This window comes from Malania oleifera, chromosome 7 (genome assembly GCF_029873635.1).
Source record: "Malania oleifera isolate guangnan ecotype guangnan chromosome 7, ASM2987363v1, whole genome shotgun sequence".
In the NCBI taxonomy this organism is placed as follows: domain Eukaryota; kingdom Viridiplantae; phylum Streptophyta; class Magnoliopsida; order Santalales; family Ximeniaceae; genus Malania; species Malania oleifera.
In genome coordinates this window covers 62,966,170-62,987,175 of record NC_080423.1, presented here as the reverse complement: position 1 = coordinate 62,987,175, position 21,006 = coordinate 62,966,170, and the positions used below count along the sequence as shown (strand labels likewise).

The window sequence follows — 21,006 nt, the reverse complement described above, 5'->3', positions numbered from 1 at the left end:
GCAACAAGCACCTCAGTCTTGGAAATAAGTCGTATGGCCATAGAAAGAACATCTTTAAGCAAAGTGTGGTGAGATCTGCAGCAGAAAATAAACAAAGCTGATGTTCGACAAGCAGAACATCAAGCAGAAGAGGTTGGCATCCAGTCTTCAACAAAGGTGACTAGGGTTAAAAGACATCAGACTAAAGAGATAGCCAAAAAAGGATATTTGGGTGCAATCCTGCATGATCTCGAATTTTATCAGTTCTGGTACACAGAGCAAATGATAGTGCAAGCAAACATTGCTAGACTCAAGGAGATATAAAACATCATATCAGTTGTCATGTTTGCATATCCATCATTTGAGTCTCCCAACTATTATTCCATTAATTACAGATCTGATTTGTTGACCATTGGGCCAATATGCAAGCATACGCCTCATGCTTGTTTGAGCAATAGCAATGAGATTTTGCAAGAGGCTATTCAGGGTTTGAAGATGAGAAGGTCGGGGCATGGTTCCCTCACTATTGTGTTAGACCTGGGCCACTGGTTGGGTGATCTGGTTTCTTCAGGCTTGGGCCTGGACTGGGATCAAGCATGAGCTAAGTTGGAAGTTAACAACGCCGCTGTATTCAAGATGAGATAGAGTTGCATGGGCCTCCAATTCAGCCCCAAATATCTATCCCCTGTCAAGCTACTCGCCCTATTTTAGGAATGGCTGTCTGCAGCAGGTCCATTTTACTTCTCAAGCCCGGCAAGTTGGACCCGGCAGCAATCAGGCCCAAAGTTCAAGTTATATTTTAAATGGGTATAAATGGGTAGCCTATGGAAGCAGGTCTGATTCCCCCTTCTGTTTTTGCAGTAGGAGAAAGAGTAGGTGGCTACCACCTCTTCATCAGAAATATACTTCAACACAACAAGGCTTGAAGGACAAGACTCCAGGAGTTGGTTAAAGCTACACTCAAACTCAATTAACTCTAGCAGTACAGTAGGTGTAGCTGCGCCTTAAGCAGGACAGGAAACCTGTGCAGAAGGAAGAAGTTAAAGTGATTCCACAGATATGGCTGTTGAAAAGTGGGTATTACAAAGGATCTAGACACTGGTGCAGACAAAGATTCAGAAGATGGTTCAGGGGAAATCTTTTGTTACAGAAATCAAATCTGACAAGTTTAGGAGCCAGAAAAGGTGTTCTGGAAGGCAATTCAGATGGGTATCGAAAGGAGGAAAAGATTTGAAGAGAAGTGACGGCATTCTGGTGGATGGTGCTGAAGTTTTTAAGGAGAAATACAGAATGAAAGTTATGTATTGTGGAAAATCCAAATGTTCAGAATGTAGCAACTAGCAAGGGGTAGCAAAGGTAAGGAGAAAAAGAAAGGAAGGGATCTCTCAGATAATGACAGTGAAGTCCTTTGTAAATTTGATTGTTCGGATGCGATTCAGGTTCGGGCTCATCTAATTTACTTAAGAATTTATCATATGTGCCGTCATCCCTTATGGAAAGGATTGGTGGGGATTTCAATTTTCAAGAATGATGGATTGGATAATAAGCAACAGTGTAAGGATGGAAGTCTACCAACCCCTGTGGAGAGTTTTCCGAAGGATTTAGAAGCTCAACAATCGATGGACATGATGGGTTTACGGCCGCTTGATCTTGTAGAAAATGAAGTTTGTCTTGATGGTGGTAAAAGGCAAATATGGGCAAGGGGGAACTAGCTAACTATAAGTGTTCAGTGAACAACGATTGAAAGGGATTAAAGAGGGGGTTTCTTGGTTAACTCTTGTTGGTCTTTTCACTTGTATTTTTCTGTCTTTTTATTTTGATTTTTTAATTTTTGGAGATTTCCTGTCCTTGCCTAGGCTGCAATTTTGCTTTTTTCTATCTAAAATATCTTTTATTATAAAAAGTTTATATTGTTTACTTGTACATTATTAATAAAGTGATGTTGATTGATCCTTCCTTTTGGCCCTTCACAAAGAAGATAATGGACATCAAAATTACCAACCTATTTAATAAAAATAGATCATATTGACTACATTGTCACCACTTCATAATTTGTTCTTTGAGAATTTTTCTCTATCCCACCTCTATCATGCTTAAAATTCCTTACATCGCCCCATTAAGGACAGGGCCTAGCAAGGATCAGGAAAACAAGACAAGCTGGCATCACCATTTTGGTCTAATCAAATAATCTATTACAGCATTCAAAGTTACATGTCCATTAACTTTTCAGCATTATGCAACTTGAGTATAGCCATATGGATATACAAGCAAAGAAAGACGTGTAGCACACAAGAATTCCTTTATGGCTCACAACCTATTCTGAAAGAGATGAAAAAATAATATTTGAATTTCTAACAACCACAGTACCTACCAATATCATTGGACAATGGTTGTTTTCTGCAAGCTCTTTGGAAACATCAATAAGGATCATACTTGTTTGAGTAAACAAAATAATGGAAATAGGAAACTCAGGATCAGTTCAAAAGCACTTCTTTGACCATTAAGTCTACTTCCATTTCAACTAGTTCTAACTCTGAATAAACTGTAAAATAACAAATAAAATAAAAGGAAGGCAAGCCTGCAATAGAGCATTGTTGAATGTAGGATCTATAGTCAGTTGAGGCGATCATACGCATAATTCATCTTAAAGACCTTTTTTTCCCCATTTTTTAAGATAAGTTTTTAAAAGCATTCCTCTATTCTAGATTGGACATAGACTATCATAATATGAATTTATATATCACATTTGAGTGGTCATTGAAACAAAAAAGGACTTTTCACTGCATTCATTCTAAGAAAGATACATCCTGCAATTGTCCTGAATACATTTTCATGTTTTGAAATCACTCTATAAGCAACTCAATTTGAAATGCTATTGAAAATCACTCTCTTGAAATAACTATCGTCCAGTCAACTATCTAATTTGATTATGCAATTTATTTTTCGCATGTTTCATTTCAAAAAAAAAAATCCTATTGATGGATGTGTGCACTAGTAAGAGGTAAAAACAAAACTAATTTCACAAGGAAATAAACTAATGATGATATAGGATAGAAACTGGAATTTAGAAACAAAGAGCAACAAGGGAGAATTAAGGGAGAGAAACAAGGAGAGGGAAGAAGTAAGAAGAAATAAGAGAAGGATAGAAGATGAGAAGAAGAATTATAATAAAAGTATTTTAGAGACAACATTTTACAAAAATGTTTATGGAAAAAAAAAAGAAAAGGTGGGAAACAATATACAAATGAGATGTACAATTTTGTTAATGAGAAAAAGAAATTACCAACTGCAATTGGCTCTGTTGATGCAGAAACAGGTTGCCCTTCAACACCATCCTCTCGAACAGGAGTATAAATCACCACTACCCTGTAGCCCACATCATCAACATTAGCTTCATACATCCTCCCTATCTCCCCTGCAACATGAGATTATTTTGATAATCATACTCTGTAAGTGACTCAAAATAATAGTTGATGCCACCGGTAACATAAAAAAAGTTTACAATTTGACGGAATGAAATAAAGCTGTAGATAGTAATAGTGTGCGAAAAAAAAAATGCCTCAAAAACTAAAACATGGAAAATTAAATGTTTAGTCGATTTTTTACTCGGAAGATATCTTTCCTAGTGTAGTTGAAATTCAAACACTCAAAAGAGGTCTTGTGGTGTTTCCTAGTAGTTTCAAAAAGCATTGGACACAAAATCATATTTTTTTACATGTCAATAATCATTAAACTTATCAACACACTCAAAAAACCACTATAGGGACAGAATCATTAGTAATCACTTTTTATCAGTTGCATCATTAAAATGGTTAAAACTTAAAAGCTGTCATAAAGATAGAAATGAAGGAGAGAAGAATAGAATAATTAAAGAAGATAAAAATAGAGGCGGCAGTTTCCAGAACCATATGTACAGCTCCAGCTCTGTCCCTTATGAAAGACAAAATGTCTGCAATCAAACAACATACTAAAATAGCACATGTTCTTCTAACACTCCCCCCTTAAGCTCAAGATGCATAAATTTAACTTAACCCCAGCTTGTTACGACAATTGGACAAAGCAGGCTTAAAGCCTTCATGAGAACATTGCCTAACTAATCCACACATTTCACAAATGACATCCTCACAACCTTCTTCAACACAGCATAAAAAATGACAGTAAACTTCAATGACTGAGCCTTCATGGAACACTGGGTTGCTAGCAATAAAAATTACAGCTTGATTATAACAAAACCTACCTATGATTTTAGTGAGCAATAATCCCATATCTGGTACAAGAGACTTCAACCACAAATTTATCTTTATATAAATAAAGTACTAACTTGAAAAAAAAAAAAAAACAAAACTAGAAATGGTAAAGAAGGTTGAAGTTGAAAAATATAGAAAAGAAAATTCAAATTACTAATATTATCAAAATAATTTCTTTGTAACAAAATAGTGTTTATATCAAATTATTAATTAATGCATCTCTTGTGAAAATTGAAAAAATAATAATAATTTTTGTATCATTATCATCCTAATTGTAATCTCCTCTCTTCCCCTTCACATAGCCTATTGAGAATAATTTATAAAAAGGAAAAAATAACAGAAAAATGAGAAGAAAAGTTGAAAAATGAAAAAAAAAAAATTGTTCCTGCAACATTCCTAGGCAGCTGCGTAACAATCGTGCTGGCCATTACATAATTGCAGCGGTCCGTAACATCCACTACAGCTATGATTTTTTTGCCTACCGATTAGGCAGTGCATAACAATATTGCAGACCCAAAAAACTGTTATTTAATGATGTTAATTAACAATCGCGGCCGCTATTTAAAACCATGAGCAAGAATGGCTATATCAATCCGTCCCCAAATCCCAGTGGTGTGTGAGCTTTGTGCCTTAGTTATTACATTTACATTTTATTTACTTCATTGAGGTTATGGTGATTTTTTTTAAATGCGATAATGGTTTGTCTAGGTTTAATAAGAATAGAGATGTAAAAAGGGAATTGACTATCAATTTTTTTGCATGGGGCGGTTTTACTTGAGTACTTAGAATAGTATTAACTTGGGATACCTAAAATTATCCTGCAAAAATGCAAAAACATATCCTCAATTTCTATACAAATAGAAAGAAGTTATTAGATGACTTATGAGTCTGTCAACACTTGCATAATATGAGTTAGGATGAATAGACAACATCATCAACTTGTGTATGGTACTTTAAACAAGAGGTGGTTCGAGGCCAAAACCATGTGCTAATGGATTAGCCAATGACTATATTACTATACACCATCATGCATCATGAAAACAATTATATTACCAAATTTAATTCAATTTTAACTAGATCACAGTGATTATTAGTAGACATTATCATAATGGCTAAAATGTTATCTAGAATTATTGAAGATGCCCGATCCCAAAGCCTTTCTTCCAAATAACTCATGCAACTAAGCAATTTTTTGCATCATATAGGTTATTATTATGTCATCAATATTGGTCTACAGATTGTTAGGATTTTTGGCTCCTTTTCGCAAGCAACGATACCACTTAGTGAGTGGACAGATGGGCATCAACTATACTCCCCAAGCATTCCTTAACACAAAGAATTTTGGATTGTTGAAGCTGTGGTGGGCAATTCCAAGAAAACCTTCATGTTTTCTCATGAAGACAAAATGTTGTATTTTTGCTACATATTGTCAGATTTGCTGAAGCTCAATGAATGACCCTCAATCAAGTGGTCCCTTTCTTATATAGAAGTCTTTTTCCCTAATTACAATATATCCCTTAATTACAATATCTCCTAATTACAGCATCTCCTAACATTACGCATTGACCCCTAATTCAGGAAAGATATTTACAGATCTGTTTTTTGAATAACTATACAACAAATTATGGTAGGTTTGATAGATTTATTTCCTAAATAAAATGTAGAACAATTTATGGCAAGTTTGTTGTCTATCCTACATTCCTACTAAAATCCCCCCTCAAACTGATGTTGGTCGATCAAGAAGCATCAATTTGCCAACAAGAAATTGATGACGTAATTGTGTCATAGCTTTGGTGAAGACGTCCACTATCTGAAGGTCGCTTGAGACATGTGGAAGAGAGATAACTTGAGTATCGACAGCTTCCCGAATAGAATGGCAGTCTACCTCGATATGTTTGGTACGCTCTTGATAGACAGGATTTGTAGCGATCTAAATAACACTGGTATTATCAGCATGAAGAGGAATCGGAGTAGACTGAGGAAAACCTATTTCAGCAAGTAAGCCACGGAGCCACACAATCTCCTAGCAGGCAGCAAACATGGCACGGTACTCTAACTCGGTCGAAGATTTGGAAACACGATCATGTTTCTTACTCTTCCAAGAGATAAGGGAATCACCAAGAAACATACACCACCTGGTGACAGACCAGAGAATATCAGGACATCTTGCCCAATCAACATCACTAAAACCCACAAGGTGAAGAGGAGTACCAGTAGAGAAGAACAAGCCACGATGAGAGGAACCCCAGAGATATCGAATAATTCAGCGGACCGCTGCAAGATGAAAGTGGCGAGGAGACTGCATAAATTGACTAACTTGCTAGACAACAAAGGAGATGTCAAGCCGTGTAATAGTGAGATAATTGAAACTACCAACTAACTGTCGAAACACCGTAGGATCAGGAAGGAGATCCCCCTCCTCATGTCGATACTTGACATTCAACTCCAAAGGGGTATCCACTGAAGAGGAGTCCAGCAAACCAGACAAGGAAATCAAGTCCTTCGGGTATTTATGCTGATGCAAGAAAACCCCAAATGAATTGGACTGAACTTCTGAACCGAGGAAATACCGGAGAGGACCAAGATCCTTATATATGGAAGGAATCATGAAGATGCTGCTTCAGTTGATCAATGAGAGCAGAATTAGTCCCAGTGATGACAATGTCATCGACATAAACCAGAAGAAGAACGATACCAACAAAAGTAAAAAGAAACAATGAGGAATCATACTGGTTTGGGATGAAAGAAAACCGAAGTAGGGTAGCCCGAAACTTATCAAACCAAACCCGGGGAGCCTGTTTCAAACCATATAAAGAGCGCTTTAGCTTACATTCGATGTCGACGACGAGCAGAGGCCAAGAGGAGGTGCCATGTAAACATCTTCTTGTAAATCACCGTGAAGAATTGCGTTCTTCACATCCATCTGGCAAAGGGACCATCCCTGAGAGGCTGCAATGGCAATAATAGTACGCACAATAGCCATTATAGCGACAGGAGCAAAGGTCACCTCATAGTCAACCCCATACTCCTAGTGGTTACCAAGGTCAACCAAACGAGCCTTATAACGGTCCACAAACCCGTCAGGCCAAAGTTTCACAGAAAAAACCCACTTACATCCAATTAGTTTGATATGAGAAGGACAAGGGACCATGTCCCAAGTCTGATTTTATTGAAGAGCTTGAAGTTCTTCCGGCATAGCGTTTCTCCAACACTCATGTTTATCAACTTGTGAGTAGAAATTAGGAATCGACATAGTTGATAAGGTAGCCATGAAGGAGGTATGAGGGAAACCATACCTATCCAGTGGATGAGAAGCACAGCCAGATAGTTGAGGAGGATCCAAAACAGGATCAGGATTAGGTGGCAGATCAGACTCAGGAAGAGGTAGAGTTGACCAATGGCATTTATACACAAAACCAAGCTTGAAGCATTCGAAAGAGCATATCAAATCATCAAAGTGAGGAAGAATAGAAACTGTTGGAGATGATGTAAGAGAACTAGGAAAGAAACATTGATGCTCAAAGAAAACGACATTACGAGATATATGAAATTTATTGGAAGAAGCATCATAGCACACAAATCCTTTTTTAGTTAAGTTATATCCTATAAAGGCACATTTCACAAATTGCACAGAGGGTTTGTGACGTTGATGCGGAGGTAGATGCACAAAACAGACACAGCCAAAAGTGTGTAAGTCAAGAAAGCTAGGGTTCTGTTTATGCATACAATAGTATGGAGAGTCGAAATTTAGCACTTTAGAAGGCAACCTATTAATCAAATATACTGCTGTAGCTAAAGCTTCAACCCAAAATTTAGGAGGAACAGAAGATGCAAGTAACCAGGTCCTAGCAACATCTAACAAATGTCAATTTTTGTGCTCAGCCACGCCATTTTGTTGAGGCGTATAAGGACACGAGCGGTGAGAAACAATTCCTTTGTCACGAAGAAACTCAAGAAATTCATGAGACATACATTCTCCACCAGAATCAGATCATAAAGTCTTGATGCTAGTGGTAGATTGATCCTCAACATATGTTAGAAACGACTTGAAAACAGCAAAGACTTCAGACTTATAGCGCAGAAAATATACCCAAGTGTACCGACTATAGTCATCTATGAATGTCACAAAATATTTATAATGAACATGAGAAATGACAGGAGTAATGCCCCATACATCACTATGAACAAGGTCAAAGCAATTCTTTGCCTACTCCCGGAAGAAGGGAAAGGAAGAATCTTACTTTTTCCGATTTTACACATAGAACAATCAAAATACAAAGCATGAGACAAAGAAGAATATTTTTTTCCCAACAAACCAGAATTCAGCAAATGAGATAAAACAACATTGTTTGGATGGCCTAAAAGTTTGTGCCATACTACGCAATTATTGGAAACAGTAGTACAAGCCAAAGAAATGATACTAGGAATGGAAAAGTATAATGGAAAGAGTCTCACAACTCTAGGCCCATCCGCTATTGTCCTCTCTAACACCGGATCCTGCACATGACAACTATCACGAGAAAACTGAACATTATAATTATCATCCACTAATTTTCCAACCGAGATAAGATTCGTAGAAAGCCCAGGTGATACAAAAATATTAGTAAGTGATGGTGCGATATCACCAACCCCAGTAATCAGTAAAAGATCGCCATTAGCAACTAGAAGAACCAGTGTACTTACGAACATTGCTAAGCGTATCAGGAGAACTGGTCATGTGATTGGGTGCAGGGGAATCAACAAGCCAAGATTGAGAGGGTATAGTACCCTTTCTTTGCAGCCCTAAAGCGTAAAATGCCGATACAATTATTTTCTCCACCATTTAGGGTGTAAGGGTAGGTGTAGCAGCAGCAGAAGGTGACACTGGAGCGAGATTTTGAGTGCTGGTTACCCCATCCGAAGTGTGGCCAATAGCAGTAGCATGATAACCATTCACAGGTTGGTTTTGAGGACGTGTTGGGCATTCTTTGATTATGTGCCCCTTCTGTTTACAGTAGCTGCAGAATTTTTTAGCACAATGGGCAGCAATATGTCCATAATCTTTACAACTGTAGCACTGAACGGTACGCATGTCTCAACCCCTCCCCTTGGCTTGAGCAACATATACGACAGCATTCTCTTGCGGAAGCAAAGATTGAGTAAGAAGACGTTGTTCCTTTCAAAGAAGTGCTCCAAAACTCATGCCAAGAGATGGTGAAGGATCCCTGTGCATCAGGTTGGAGAGAATGGACTCGAATTCTGGCCTTAGTTTGATTAAAAACTGGTCTCTTTTGCTAGCTTCATGGACAGCTTGAACAGCAGAGAGAGACTCAGCCGACATGTTGGCATACACTGTGGGAAAACTCAGCCCAAAGATTCTGAAAACCACAGAAGTATTCCTGAACAGAGTGTACCTTGGGAATAGGCAGCAAGATCAGTTTCCAACTCAAATCGCCGGGCAGAATGATCTTGATGATAGACCTTTTTCAAGTACTCCCACATCGATTTAGCTGTCTTGTGAGGCCTCAAATTGAGTATAATCAGTGGATCAACAGATCCAAGAATCCAAATCATCACGCGAGCATCTTTTACCTTCTATTGAACCAACTTCGTAGGATCGGTAGGTGCTGGATCACTCCCATCAACATGACCCCACAACTCCTTTCCAATGACAAAAAGTTGAAACTAAAACTCCCAGGCAGCATAATTCTTCCCTGTAAACCAAGTTTGAAAGACTTCTGAGTTGGAGGAGTTAGCCATAACTAGAATCTCTCGAAATTCACCAAAAAACTGCAAACCAGAGCCCGCACCCAAGAAACCAAAAAACCAGAGCCTAGAACGAAAAAAATTGGACCAAAAACAAGGTTGATTCAGAGAGTGGCTCTGATACCAATGTTGGCCGGTCAAGGACCTTCTCAACCCTAAAAGCTAGCTCATGTGGTGAGACATTCTCTCACACTTAATAACTGACCACCAGCCCCTTCCATAACCGATGTGGGATAACCCAACAATCTCCCCCTCACACATCGAGCTCCAAATTGGCAGCACCACGTACCCAGCATCTCAAGGAGAATGTTGAACCATGGCTCTGATACCATGTCAGATTTGCTCAATGAATGACCCTCAATTGAGTGGTCCTTTTCTTATGTAGAAGTCATTTTCCCTAATTACAATATATCCCTTAATTACAATATCTCCTAATTTATGGTAGGTTTGACAGATTGTTTCCTAAATAAATGTAGAACAATTTATGGTAAGTTTGTTGTCTATCCTACTAACACATATTGCTTGTTGCACAATTTTATTAGGCAATAAATGCCTTTGTACATGCTAAGGGACCTAAAAAGAAGCATGTGCACAAGTCAATTCATAACAATGTTTTCAAACATCATATCTCAAATGAATATAGCAATTTTATAGATAGTTTTTCCCAACAAATGTATAATGATTCAAAAGCAAGTAGATAACCTTCCAGAACTACACATATTTGTAGTTTGCTTCCCCCTATGTGTATTTAGAGACCATTTTCAAGTAAATATTATTATGCATGTGAACATAATATATGCCTTATTTTAGATGATATGATGTTTTTGAATGGAAGCATACGAGTTTATTATTTAATTTTTATCTTTTCAATTTTAAAAATTCTATATTTATGCACAAGGCCCAAGTTACATACCACAATCTTCATTTTGAACAAATGAGCTTATGAACATATTTACTCTTAAGATGCAGTCCATTCAAGATGTAGGTCCAGGAAAAAATAAAAGAAGTTGGCCCACAAGAAAGCAAGTGAAGTTAATAGAGACCAAGCCAAAGGTTCATGATGCTGGAATGTGCAATGCTGAAAATGGATTCAGACCACTAGTTTTTGCAGATGCATCTTAATACTATTGTTTTAAGACTAATTAATACTAGTTAATAGGTTTTTGTCATTGTTTTGACTATGGGCTTCAGGGAATTATACTTGGATTAATAGTTTTACGAATTATTACGCATATTAATCTTGGATTATGATTAAGACTATTGCTTGCATTTATGACCTTTGTATGCACATAGAATTGTATGGTTAACTAATTTATTTAATACAATTGTAAAAACTAAGAAAATGCCAGATGAATGGAGGAAAAGCACTTTAATACCTATATACAAAAATAAAGGAGATATTCAAAATTGTAATAACTATCGTGGAATTAAACTTATGAGTCATACGATGAAACTATGGGAAAGAGTAGTTGAACAAAGATTAAGGTTAGAAACGAAGATCTCAGAAAATCAATTTGGTTTTATGCCTAAGAGATCTACCACAGAAGCTATTTATCTTTTAAGAAGATTAATAGAAAAGTTTAGGGAAAAGAAGAGGGACTTGCATATGATATTTATTGACCTTGAGAAAGCATATGATAGGATACCTAGGGAAGTTCTATGGTGGGTTTTAGTAAAAAAGGGTGTATATTGTAGGTATACCGATGTCATTAAGGATATGTACGATGGTGTAATGACTAGTGTAAAGACTATAGATGGAGAAACTAGAGAATTTCCTATTACCATAGGTGTACATCAAGGATCTGCTTTGAGTCCTTATCTTTTTGCTTTAGTGATGGACCAATTGACTAAGAGTATTCAAAAGGAGGTTCCATGGTGTATGTTGTTTGCAGATGATATTGTATTAATTGACGAAACTAGGGATGGAATAGAGGCTGAGTTAGAATTATGGAGAGAAGTTTTGGAATCTAGAGGCTTTAAGATAAGTAGAAACAAAACAGAATATATGAAATGTAATTTTAGTAATGATAGGAGGAATATTGGAGACAAAGTTAAACTTGATGATGAAGAAATAAATAGCACTTGTAGATTTCGATACCTTGGATCTATTATGCAAGTTGAAGGAGAAATTGAAGATGATGTAATGCATAGAGTTAAAGCAGGTTGGGTAAAATGGAGAAGTTCTTCAAGTGTTCTATGTGATCGTATACCCTTAAAATTGAAAGGGAAGTTTTATAGGACAGCTATAAGACCAGCTATGGATCAGAATGTTGGGCGACGAAAAAACATAATATCCAAAAAGTAAAAGTTGCCGAGATGAGGATACTTAGATGGATGAGTGGTATAACATTGAAAGATAAATTAAGGAATGAACATATTCATGGTAAGTTAGGTGTAGCTCCTATAGAAGATAAGATAAGGGAAGGACGACTCAGATGGTATGGACACTTGCAACGTAGGCCTTATAGTGCACCTGTGAGGAAGAGTGACTTAGTTACTGTGGGGGCAGTAGAAGGGGTAGGGGTAGACCTAAAATAACTTGGAAGGAGATAGTGAGTAAGGATTTAATATCTTTGAATCTATTAAAAGAAATGGTCCATGATCACATAAATTGGCGGAAAAGGATTCATATAGCCGACCCCACTTAGTGGGACTAAGGCTTGGTTTTGTTTGTTTGTTTGTTTGTATGCACATAGAAATGCCTTTTTCTTCTTTAAAGCTGTTGTTTGGTCACTAAGTAAAAGAAAAGAGACATACTACAGCAAACAATCATCCAATTTCTTTTAATATTCATAAAATTTAAGGACCCAATCCAATTCCTTCTCTAAGAATGCATGAGCTTTGCATTCATATCAGTCTTGTTTCAATATTTTTTCAAATTTTTTTCTTCATTCTAATTTTTAAACTTCAAATTAAATTGGTTGAATTTTTTTTATATATAAAAATGAAATAGTAATGAGGTTTAGAGATGTGCTATTCTGTCATAATTGCAGAATTCAATCAAGGCATGCATCAAATATGTTTTCTGTAACATCGCAGTCAGCCAACAGCCAGACACAATGACTCTCTGATTAGGACCTTTACTTTGAATTATACCAACCAAAGTGCACAATCTTTTTAGCCTTGAGTCCAATTAGCTACTGGGAGCAGATTAAACTAGTTCTTTAAAATTGCTGACATGTTGCCCGAAAATTAATAATCTCAATTTGTCCTTGCATACATATAATTTGGTTCATTAACAAATTTTAATGACATTTAATTTAAGTTTGCAAATAGGAAAACGAAATTAATGTAAAATTTATAATTATTTCCAGTACAAAGGACATTACGGTAAATTTAAAACTAATTTTGTTACATAACATTGGAATGTTCTTGATTCCATGAATCAAAACCAAACTCTACAAAGGATTCCACATTCCATTGCATTCCTACCATGATTTTATTCCTACATCAATTTCATTCCACACCAATCAAAGCTCTGCATTTTCCTAGTCTGTTTCTTCCTCTTTCGACTATCGAGTTTGTCCTTATTCAGATGCATCCACATCAAAACGAGCAAAATATGAAAAAGGAGGAAGAGATCCAAGAGATACAAATACAATTCATTCAATTGTAGTGACTAAAGCCTACTTAACTGAAAGAGAAAAAATTTATTGAGAAAAGAATTTGTACTTAGAAAATTTCCCTATGCTAATTAGATTAAAATCCCCAATGCCAATTATTTAAAAAAAGAAAAAAAAAAAAAACTCACATGTAAAAATGAACCCTAATTAATGAATTTATCACGTACCCCTTGACCCTTCGACATTCGTCCTTGGAATCAAGGTCTTAATTTTGAATTCCACTAATTTCAAGGCTTCAAAAATATCAATGCAAATTTCGATTTCAATTCCCATGAATGATATGCAGGAAAGCATGGAGAAACTTTAGAAACTACTAAAAGACACAATAATAAAAGGATTTATACAAAAAAAAATTTAAAGAAAACATCAAGAATGGGTATGTGGTGTATAAGGTGCAATAACTATAATATAATAATCATATTAAACTTATTCAATTGATATAAATGAAATTCTAGACTCTTAAATGTTATTTACTCAAATGCAGATCATTTAGACATAATCGTCAAATAAAATGAGTTGGCTAATACAAGAGCTTAATTTTTCATATATTTTCAAAAGACAAAAAGCTATTCATAATTTCATATCCTTCTTGTAGTAATTTTAGTGTCAATAAAATGAAAACACAAATTGAGAAAAATTTCAATTTGTGTTTGGAACCTCAAAATTGAATTCCAAGAAAAATTCATTTTATAGGTTAGCATTTTGACAAATTTTAAAATTTTGATAAATTTAGTATGATTCGTCGAGATTTCTATGAAATTTTCTAAAACAGATTTTGACAGCCATTTTGATTTCAAGGGTGATGGAAATTTAATACCATGCTTGAAATCAGCCTCCAAACAGGATAACATTGATCCATCCACGCTACAGTTTCATGTCCTACCACAACCATTCTTCTAGTTTGCCTAAAATTTTATTTTATTTTTAAATCATGGCAAACCTTCAGAGTATCTTCCATTCTGGGTCTTACATTTAATATTGAGTTGTTACACCCGTAAGTGTAGCAATTTGAAATGAAGACCCACGTGATACAACTGGACAAGCAGTATCCAGTAGAATATTACAGAGATTATATATATAGCAGGATATTGCTTAATAAGAAGGCACCAACGACAAGGAAAGGATGAGAGATCTAGGCAATCACATTGATTGAAGGTTTCCTCAGAAATCCCATCTGGGAGACAAGACAACCCAATCACAATCTCTAGGAAAGAAAATAAAGTTTAAATATTCTATTTATTTATTAATTCTATGATATCATTACACTTAGTTCGTAATCATGGTGATAAAATTTTACAGGCAAAGTTAACATGAATACAAGTAAACATGCCTAGGATTTCTTAAGGAAACCAGACTTACTGATTGACACAAGCTTAATAACTAGAAGAGGGGGGGGGGGGGGCACAGGGAAAACCCAACCTGGGGAAAAAATTCCAGGGATATTTAACTGCAAGATTATAAGCCCTACTTCACAATAAATTTACAAAGTTGCTAACATAAAAAATCTTCAACTGTAAATAAGAAGTAGGCCAGACAATAAAAATCCAAAGTATGTGCTGCATAGAGTGTAGACCATAATTCACTCTCTACATTCATTGAGATATCTTTTTGAGCTTATAAAATTGTGATCTGCATCATTTTATCCTCTAATTTTACTCAACCAGATATACTTCTCAGCACCATGATTTCCAATACAGCTTCAAAACGGCATATCTAGCAAAAGGAATAAACTGCTTTACAACCTAGAGAATAAATTGAAGAAATAAGCTCTTAAAAACCACAATTAAATAACTCACACAAGGACCACTATATAAGATACCAACTACATGCAAATATTCTACCCATTCATACCCATCAGTTTTAACTACCATAAAAATCCATTCTATTAATATATAGTCAACAAAAGGAGAAAAAAGTGAACAAAAAATATGACACAAGCCCATTTTCAGATATTATATTCTTGTTACAAAATTATTTAGCGTACCTGGTATGGTGATAAGATCAGGGCTTCCAACCATGGACCTAAGCCACTGGATTCTACTTTTGCCTTCCTTTCCACCACTGTAAATCCCACGGACAGCATATAGGTTGGTATGAAAACCCCTCCCCTCAATTTCCAGCTTATCTATTCTAGGGAAACCTAAAAACAAGTAAAATTTTAATATGAATAAATTATTGCAGGAGAGTATAATTAAAGAGAAAACCGTAATAAGCAGAGTCTCTGAAACAAATATCATAGGTCAATCTAGGAAAAAAAAATGTTTTGGTTGGAGATTTCTAAGGACAGTATACTTTTAACCAAACACTTGAAGTAGATCACTGAGCCATCCACAAGAATTCTTCAACCTAGTTTTCTTTTCCTCTCAATTTTCTTTCAGAAAGAGTTGCTAATCTGCCTGTATCATAAGGCCCAATTTAGCAAGACAAACTGCATACCAGTTGCCTATGCAGAAGGTTAAGCTATTGTGCAGTTCCAGCCCTAGCGAACCAAATTTTTGCAGTTTCCCAGAAGGATGTGAAAGTTATAAATCTAATCTAAATTCAGAAATCATCAAATAATGAAACATAAATGATGGAACATAACCATATTTTATATTCCCTAGCATAATGACATAAAAGCATAAACATCCACCCAAAGGATGAGCAGTATGAAGCAAATATTAAAGACTGTCTACCTTCAAATTTTAGTTTTAATCCAATTTATTTTAGCAATTAAATGATGTACATGTATGTTACAAACATATTTTCTAACCACCAGAAAAAAGAAAATTTAAAAGATGATTTGGCACTCCCGCATGACAGACAGATTGTTTATCCTCAATTAATATGAGTTCGTAACTATTTGATAGTATATACAATTAATATAGTTTGTAAGTTTTGTTTGAAGTTTTAAAAGCTTGAACTATTTTTAAGTACAAAATTTGTATTAAAAAATTGTTGGGCAATTCAAAGCTAATTTGGCGTCATAACAGCCTGTGGACTGTAGTAGACAATAATAGCATGTAATGGACCTTGATGGCTGCCATAGCAGATCATATCAGGCAACACAGATGTGAACCAAGAAACTTACAAGATATTGTCCATAATGATTTTGGAAGGAACTTATATTTAAAACCATGCATAACATATTCCTTCTTCTGCTGCATTCTAAAGCCATGCATAACCATCAATTTTTAAAACCATGCATGACAAAAACTAAATATGTTAAAAATTATTATGGCTTTTTTGGTTGTTAAAGGGAAAAAGGCTTCCAGCTGTTTCACTATTTTGTTGAGTACAAATATATTCTAAACTTGAAAATCATAAAATAAAAAGCATAGATGATGGAAGAATGAAACATTTATATATTTTACATTTGAAAGCTAAATCACATAAAAGCACAAGCATCTAATCAAATGATCTAAGGTCTACTACTAAATATTGTACATTTGTGATCGTAACTTGTTGCCCAGCGTAACAAGAAATAAACTATGTTCTAAAGTAAGAGACAGAAGCAAGAAGACGAAAAGTATAGAAGAAGAGAAGAAGTGAAGAAGAAAGAAAAAGAAAAAAGGAGGCCATGGTTTCCTGGAGAGTTACATTCAGCTCCAGATCTGCCCTTCTACATATTAAAAAATATCCCTACTTACACCACATAATTACTGAAAAAAGCATGTCTCTTCTAACACTCCCCCTCAAGCTGGGGGTATATAAATATCACCTAATCCAACTTGTTACAACCACTAGAAGAGGCAAGCTTAAATAAAGTCATCATGAAAACATCGCCTAGCTAATCCACAAATTTCACAAATGGAGTCTTTACAACCTTCTTCAACACAACATCAAAATGATAATCAACTTCAATGTGCTTGGTCCTCTCATGAAACACTGAGTAGCAAGCAATATAAATGGTTCATCTCATAAGCCCTAGTAGCTTCAATTGTTCCCTGCTTGTTCTTGAAGCTCCATCTCACAACCCCTAGCAAGTTCGACTATTCAAAGTTTCAACTTCGAAGCTTCAACTTGTTCTTCAATTCTTCTTCTTTGAATCGAAGGTCATCTTCTTCGAAGTCTCAAAAGTTGTTCTTCAAAGGCTTATTCGAAGTTCTAGCAAGTTCGAACTCCAAAGCTTCTTCTTCTTCTCTTTGATAGATCCAGACTTCAGATATGGTTAAAAAGCTAAGGATGGGTCTCTCTTTCTCTCATGTTACAACTCTCAGACCCTTGCACAAACACAACCATGGCTGTGTTAGCAGAAGGCAATGTTAAAGCATACGATGCAGATCGAAGGAAAATTTTTCAATCTAAGATTAGAAAGCAAGGGAGACCCCTTTTCTGTGCATGCTCAAGAATAACACTTCTCAAAATAGGTGGGTTAAATTCACAAAGGAGGCAGTTTCCTGGCTTGTTGATGGTTTTATCAACTTTCATTTGGTCGGAAAGGGGCTCCAGAAGTGTTCTCAAGGGAAACCTCTATTGCTGCATAGCAATTAAGTGGACAAGGTTGCAGAAGTTTTTGGAATTAGGGCAAAGGGGGAAAGGTAAGCTTTGCAGGTGTTCGTTCCTGGAGGTGGGGATGGAAGGAAACATAGGCAAAGGATGCTTAAGTAGCTTTCAATTAGAAAAATTATGGTGAAGGGGGAAAGGTAAGCTTTGCAGGCGTTCATTCCTAGGGGCGTAAAAGGAATTGGATGGTGAAGCTTTTCAAATGAGTTATGCGAATTCTAGAAGGAAACTCATCAATATGTTGAAGAAGCATGAGTTACAAGCACTTCAGCTCCTAGATCATGGAGTAAGGTGGTGATGGAAGGAAACATAGGCAAAGGATGTTTAAGTAGTCCACAATTAGAAAATTTGTGTCTTAGGTGCATGGCTAATCTGCGATTGAAGGAAGCGGGGGTGCCATTACCAGATTATAGGTGTTCGTTCCTGGAGGCATAAAAGGAATTGGATGGTGAAGCTTTGCAAATGAGTTATGAGAATTCTTGAAGGAAATTTATCAAGATGTTGAAGGAGCATGAGTTACCAGCACTTTAGCTCCTAGATCATGGAGTAAGGTGCTGATGGAAGGAAACATAGGGAAAGGATGCTTAAGTAGCCCACAATTAGAAAAATTATGGTAAAGGGGGAAAGGTAAGCTTTGCAGGCGTTCATTCCTAGGGGCGTAAAAGGAATTGGATGGTGAAGCTTTTCAAATGAGTTATGCGAATTCTAGAAGGAAACTCATTAATATGTTGAAGAAGCATGAGTTACAAGCACTTCAGCTCCTAGATCATGGAGTAAGGTGGTGATGGAAGGAAACATAAGCGAAGGATGCCTAAGTAGTCCACAATTAAAAAATTTGTGTCTTAGGTGCATGGCTAATCTGCGATTGAAGGAAGCGGGGGTGCCATTACCAGATTACAGCGCCGCTCGATCAGACACAAATAAAGTGCAAAAAACTAGGCTGGAAGAGACAGCTGGGGTTGCAATATGGGATGACAAGACTATGAAGTCTGGGCCTAGTTGTCTAGTACTCATCTTAGATTTGGGCCAAGTTGAAAGGCAGTGTGTTAGGGTGTGACAATGTAATGGGGAAAAGGGGGAGTGAGATACTGCTATAATTGTATTCTTCAGGGATTTAGAATGAATATATGAATATCTGTGTTATCGCTTGTATGGTGATTCTCCTGTAGATGAATAATACAAGTAGTTCTTTTCATTGTGGTGTTCTGTTGCCTTGGATTATGATGTCTCTGATTGTTATAGTCTTATTCGGTGTATAAGAATATATTGCTCATGTGAAATCCTATTGTTCCTTGTTTTCCTTGAGTATTGAGACTCACCTGGTGCTCGTGCTTGCAAGCTTGAACGTGTGAGAGTTGGCTGACTTGTCGAGGGAGAGCTCTCAACGAGTGCCACACGGCCCTTACTTGAGTCCCATTTCGGGGGTCCGTGACAGTTGGTATCAGAGCACAGTGTGTGCGAGCACCTTGCGTGGGATTATGAGAAATAAGTCAGGAAGAGTGAAGCGCATTGAGGCACTTGAGACAAAACTTGCAACCCTGGAGACAACGTGCGGTGACCTCCAAGGGTTGGTGGCAACATTGATAAAAGAGAAAGGCATGTCAACAGAGCTTGAGGCCGCCGAAGAAAACCCTAGAGAAAATCTCTATAGGGTATCAAAAGTCGTAGAGAAACTTGAGGAACTTGAAAAATTCATTCCAAGTGTGAAATCCCTGGAGAAACGGCCAAGAGAGCTTGAGACCTTCCAGAAGAGTAACGAGCAGTTGGAAGCCTTTGAGAGCAGGCTACAACATATTGAGGGCATATTGCCAGCTCTTTCGTTCCAACGGGGAGAGCCAATAGAGCTTGAGGCCTCCTTACGGGAGCTAACGGATAATCTTGATTTTCTTACAGAAGATGTTAAAGTGTCCATTACTGCTTTGAAGGAAGATTTGAAGGAGATGGGCAATGTCCAAAGTGCAGTGGTCCAAGTCCAGAGAGATTTACAAGAGATCACTGCGAAAGTGAATGCAGTGGCACAGTTAGCCTGATGGCCAATTGCACATCCAAATGAGAGTTCTCTATGGAAGGTATCAGAACCTAAAAGTTTTGGGGGTACACGAGATGCAAAGGAGCTAGACAATTTCTTCTTTGATATGGAACACTACTTCACGTGCTCCCAAGTGGATTTAGAAGTGGACCGGGTCAATATGGCAACGGTATACCTGGTTGGGGATGCAAAATTGTGGTGGAGAACTAAATGGAATGATATTCAGCACAATAGATGTGTCATTATCACATGGGAGGGGTTGAAACAGGCGATGAAGGCCTAATTCTATCCAGAAAATGTGGAGTACATAGCAAAGTGCAAAATAATGGAATTGCAACAGACGGGCTCATTAAGGAGTTATGTAAGGGAATACCAAGCCTTGATATTGGACATTGTAGACATGACTGAATCGGATAAACTGATTCATTTTCTTCAGGGTTTGAAGACATGGCCAAGAAATGAAATACGTCGGCAAGGTGCTGGTGATCTCTCTTCTGCCCTCGCTGCTGCTGAACAGTTGGATGATTTTTCAGATAATTCTGGGAAGCGAAATTTCCCTACATCCGCCAATAATGATTCCCGTCCCAACAAAGTATATAAGCCCACAAATGGGGGAAGGGATAGGGAGACAAATAGTTCTTGGAAAGATAAAAGAGCGCCCATGAATAGGGAGTGGAGGGGTGGACGAACGGGGGGTGGAGAGCGTCGACCGATCTCTTGTTTTCTTTGCATGGGACCACATCAAGTGGCGGAGTGCCCCGATCGTAAGGCTTTGAATGCTATAAAGGCCCTTCGAGGGGAAACCGAAACCTCGACAGCAATTCCAGAAGAACAGCCGAATATGGTGGGAGCCTTGAGATTTTTGGGGGCATTAGAGCGTCAAGTAATTAACAACAAG

At 36.9% G+C, this 21,006-nt stretch overlaps 1 protein-coding gene across 3 annotated transcripts in view; it reads right to left on the bottom strand.

The window, feature by feature from the left end:
* Nucleotides 1-21,006, bottom strand: part of LOC131160052 (187-kDa microtubule-associated protein AIR9) — a 135,197-nt gene that overhangs the window by 5,474 nt on the left and 108,717 nt on the right. For all 3 annotated transcript variants that reach the window (XM_058115356.1, XM_058115359.1, XM_058115360.1), the window contains exons 33-34: nucleotides 15,579-15,734; nucleotides 3,263-3,394 (exon numbers count right to left, since the gene is read on the bottom strand). In XM_058115356.1, the coding sequence (XP_057971339.1) occupies nucleotides 3,263-3,394; nucleotides 15,579-15,734 (288 nt within the window). The remainder of the gene's footprint in view (nucleotides 1-3,262; nucleotides 3,395-15,578; nucleotides 15,735-21,006) is intronic.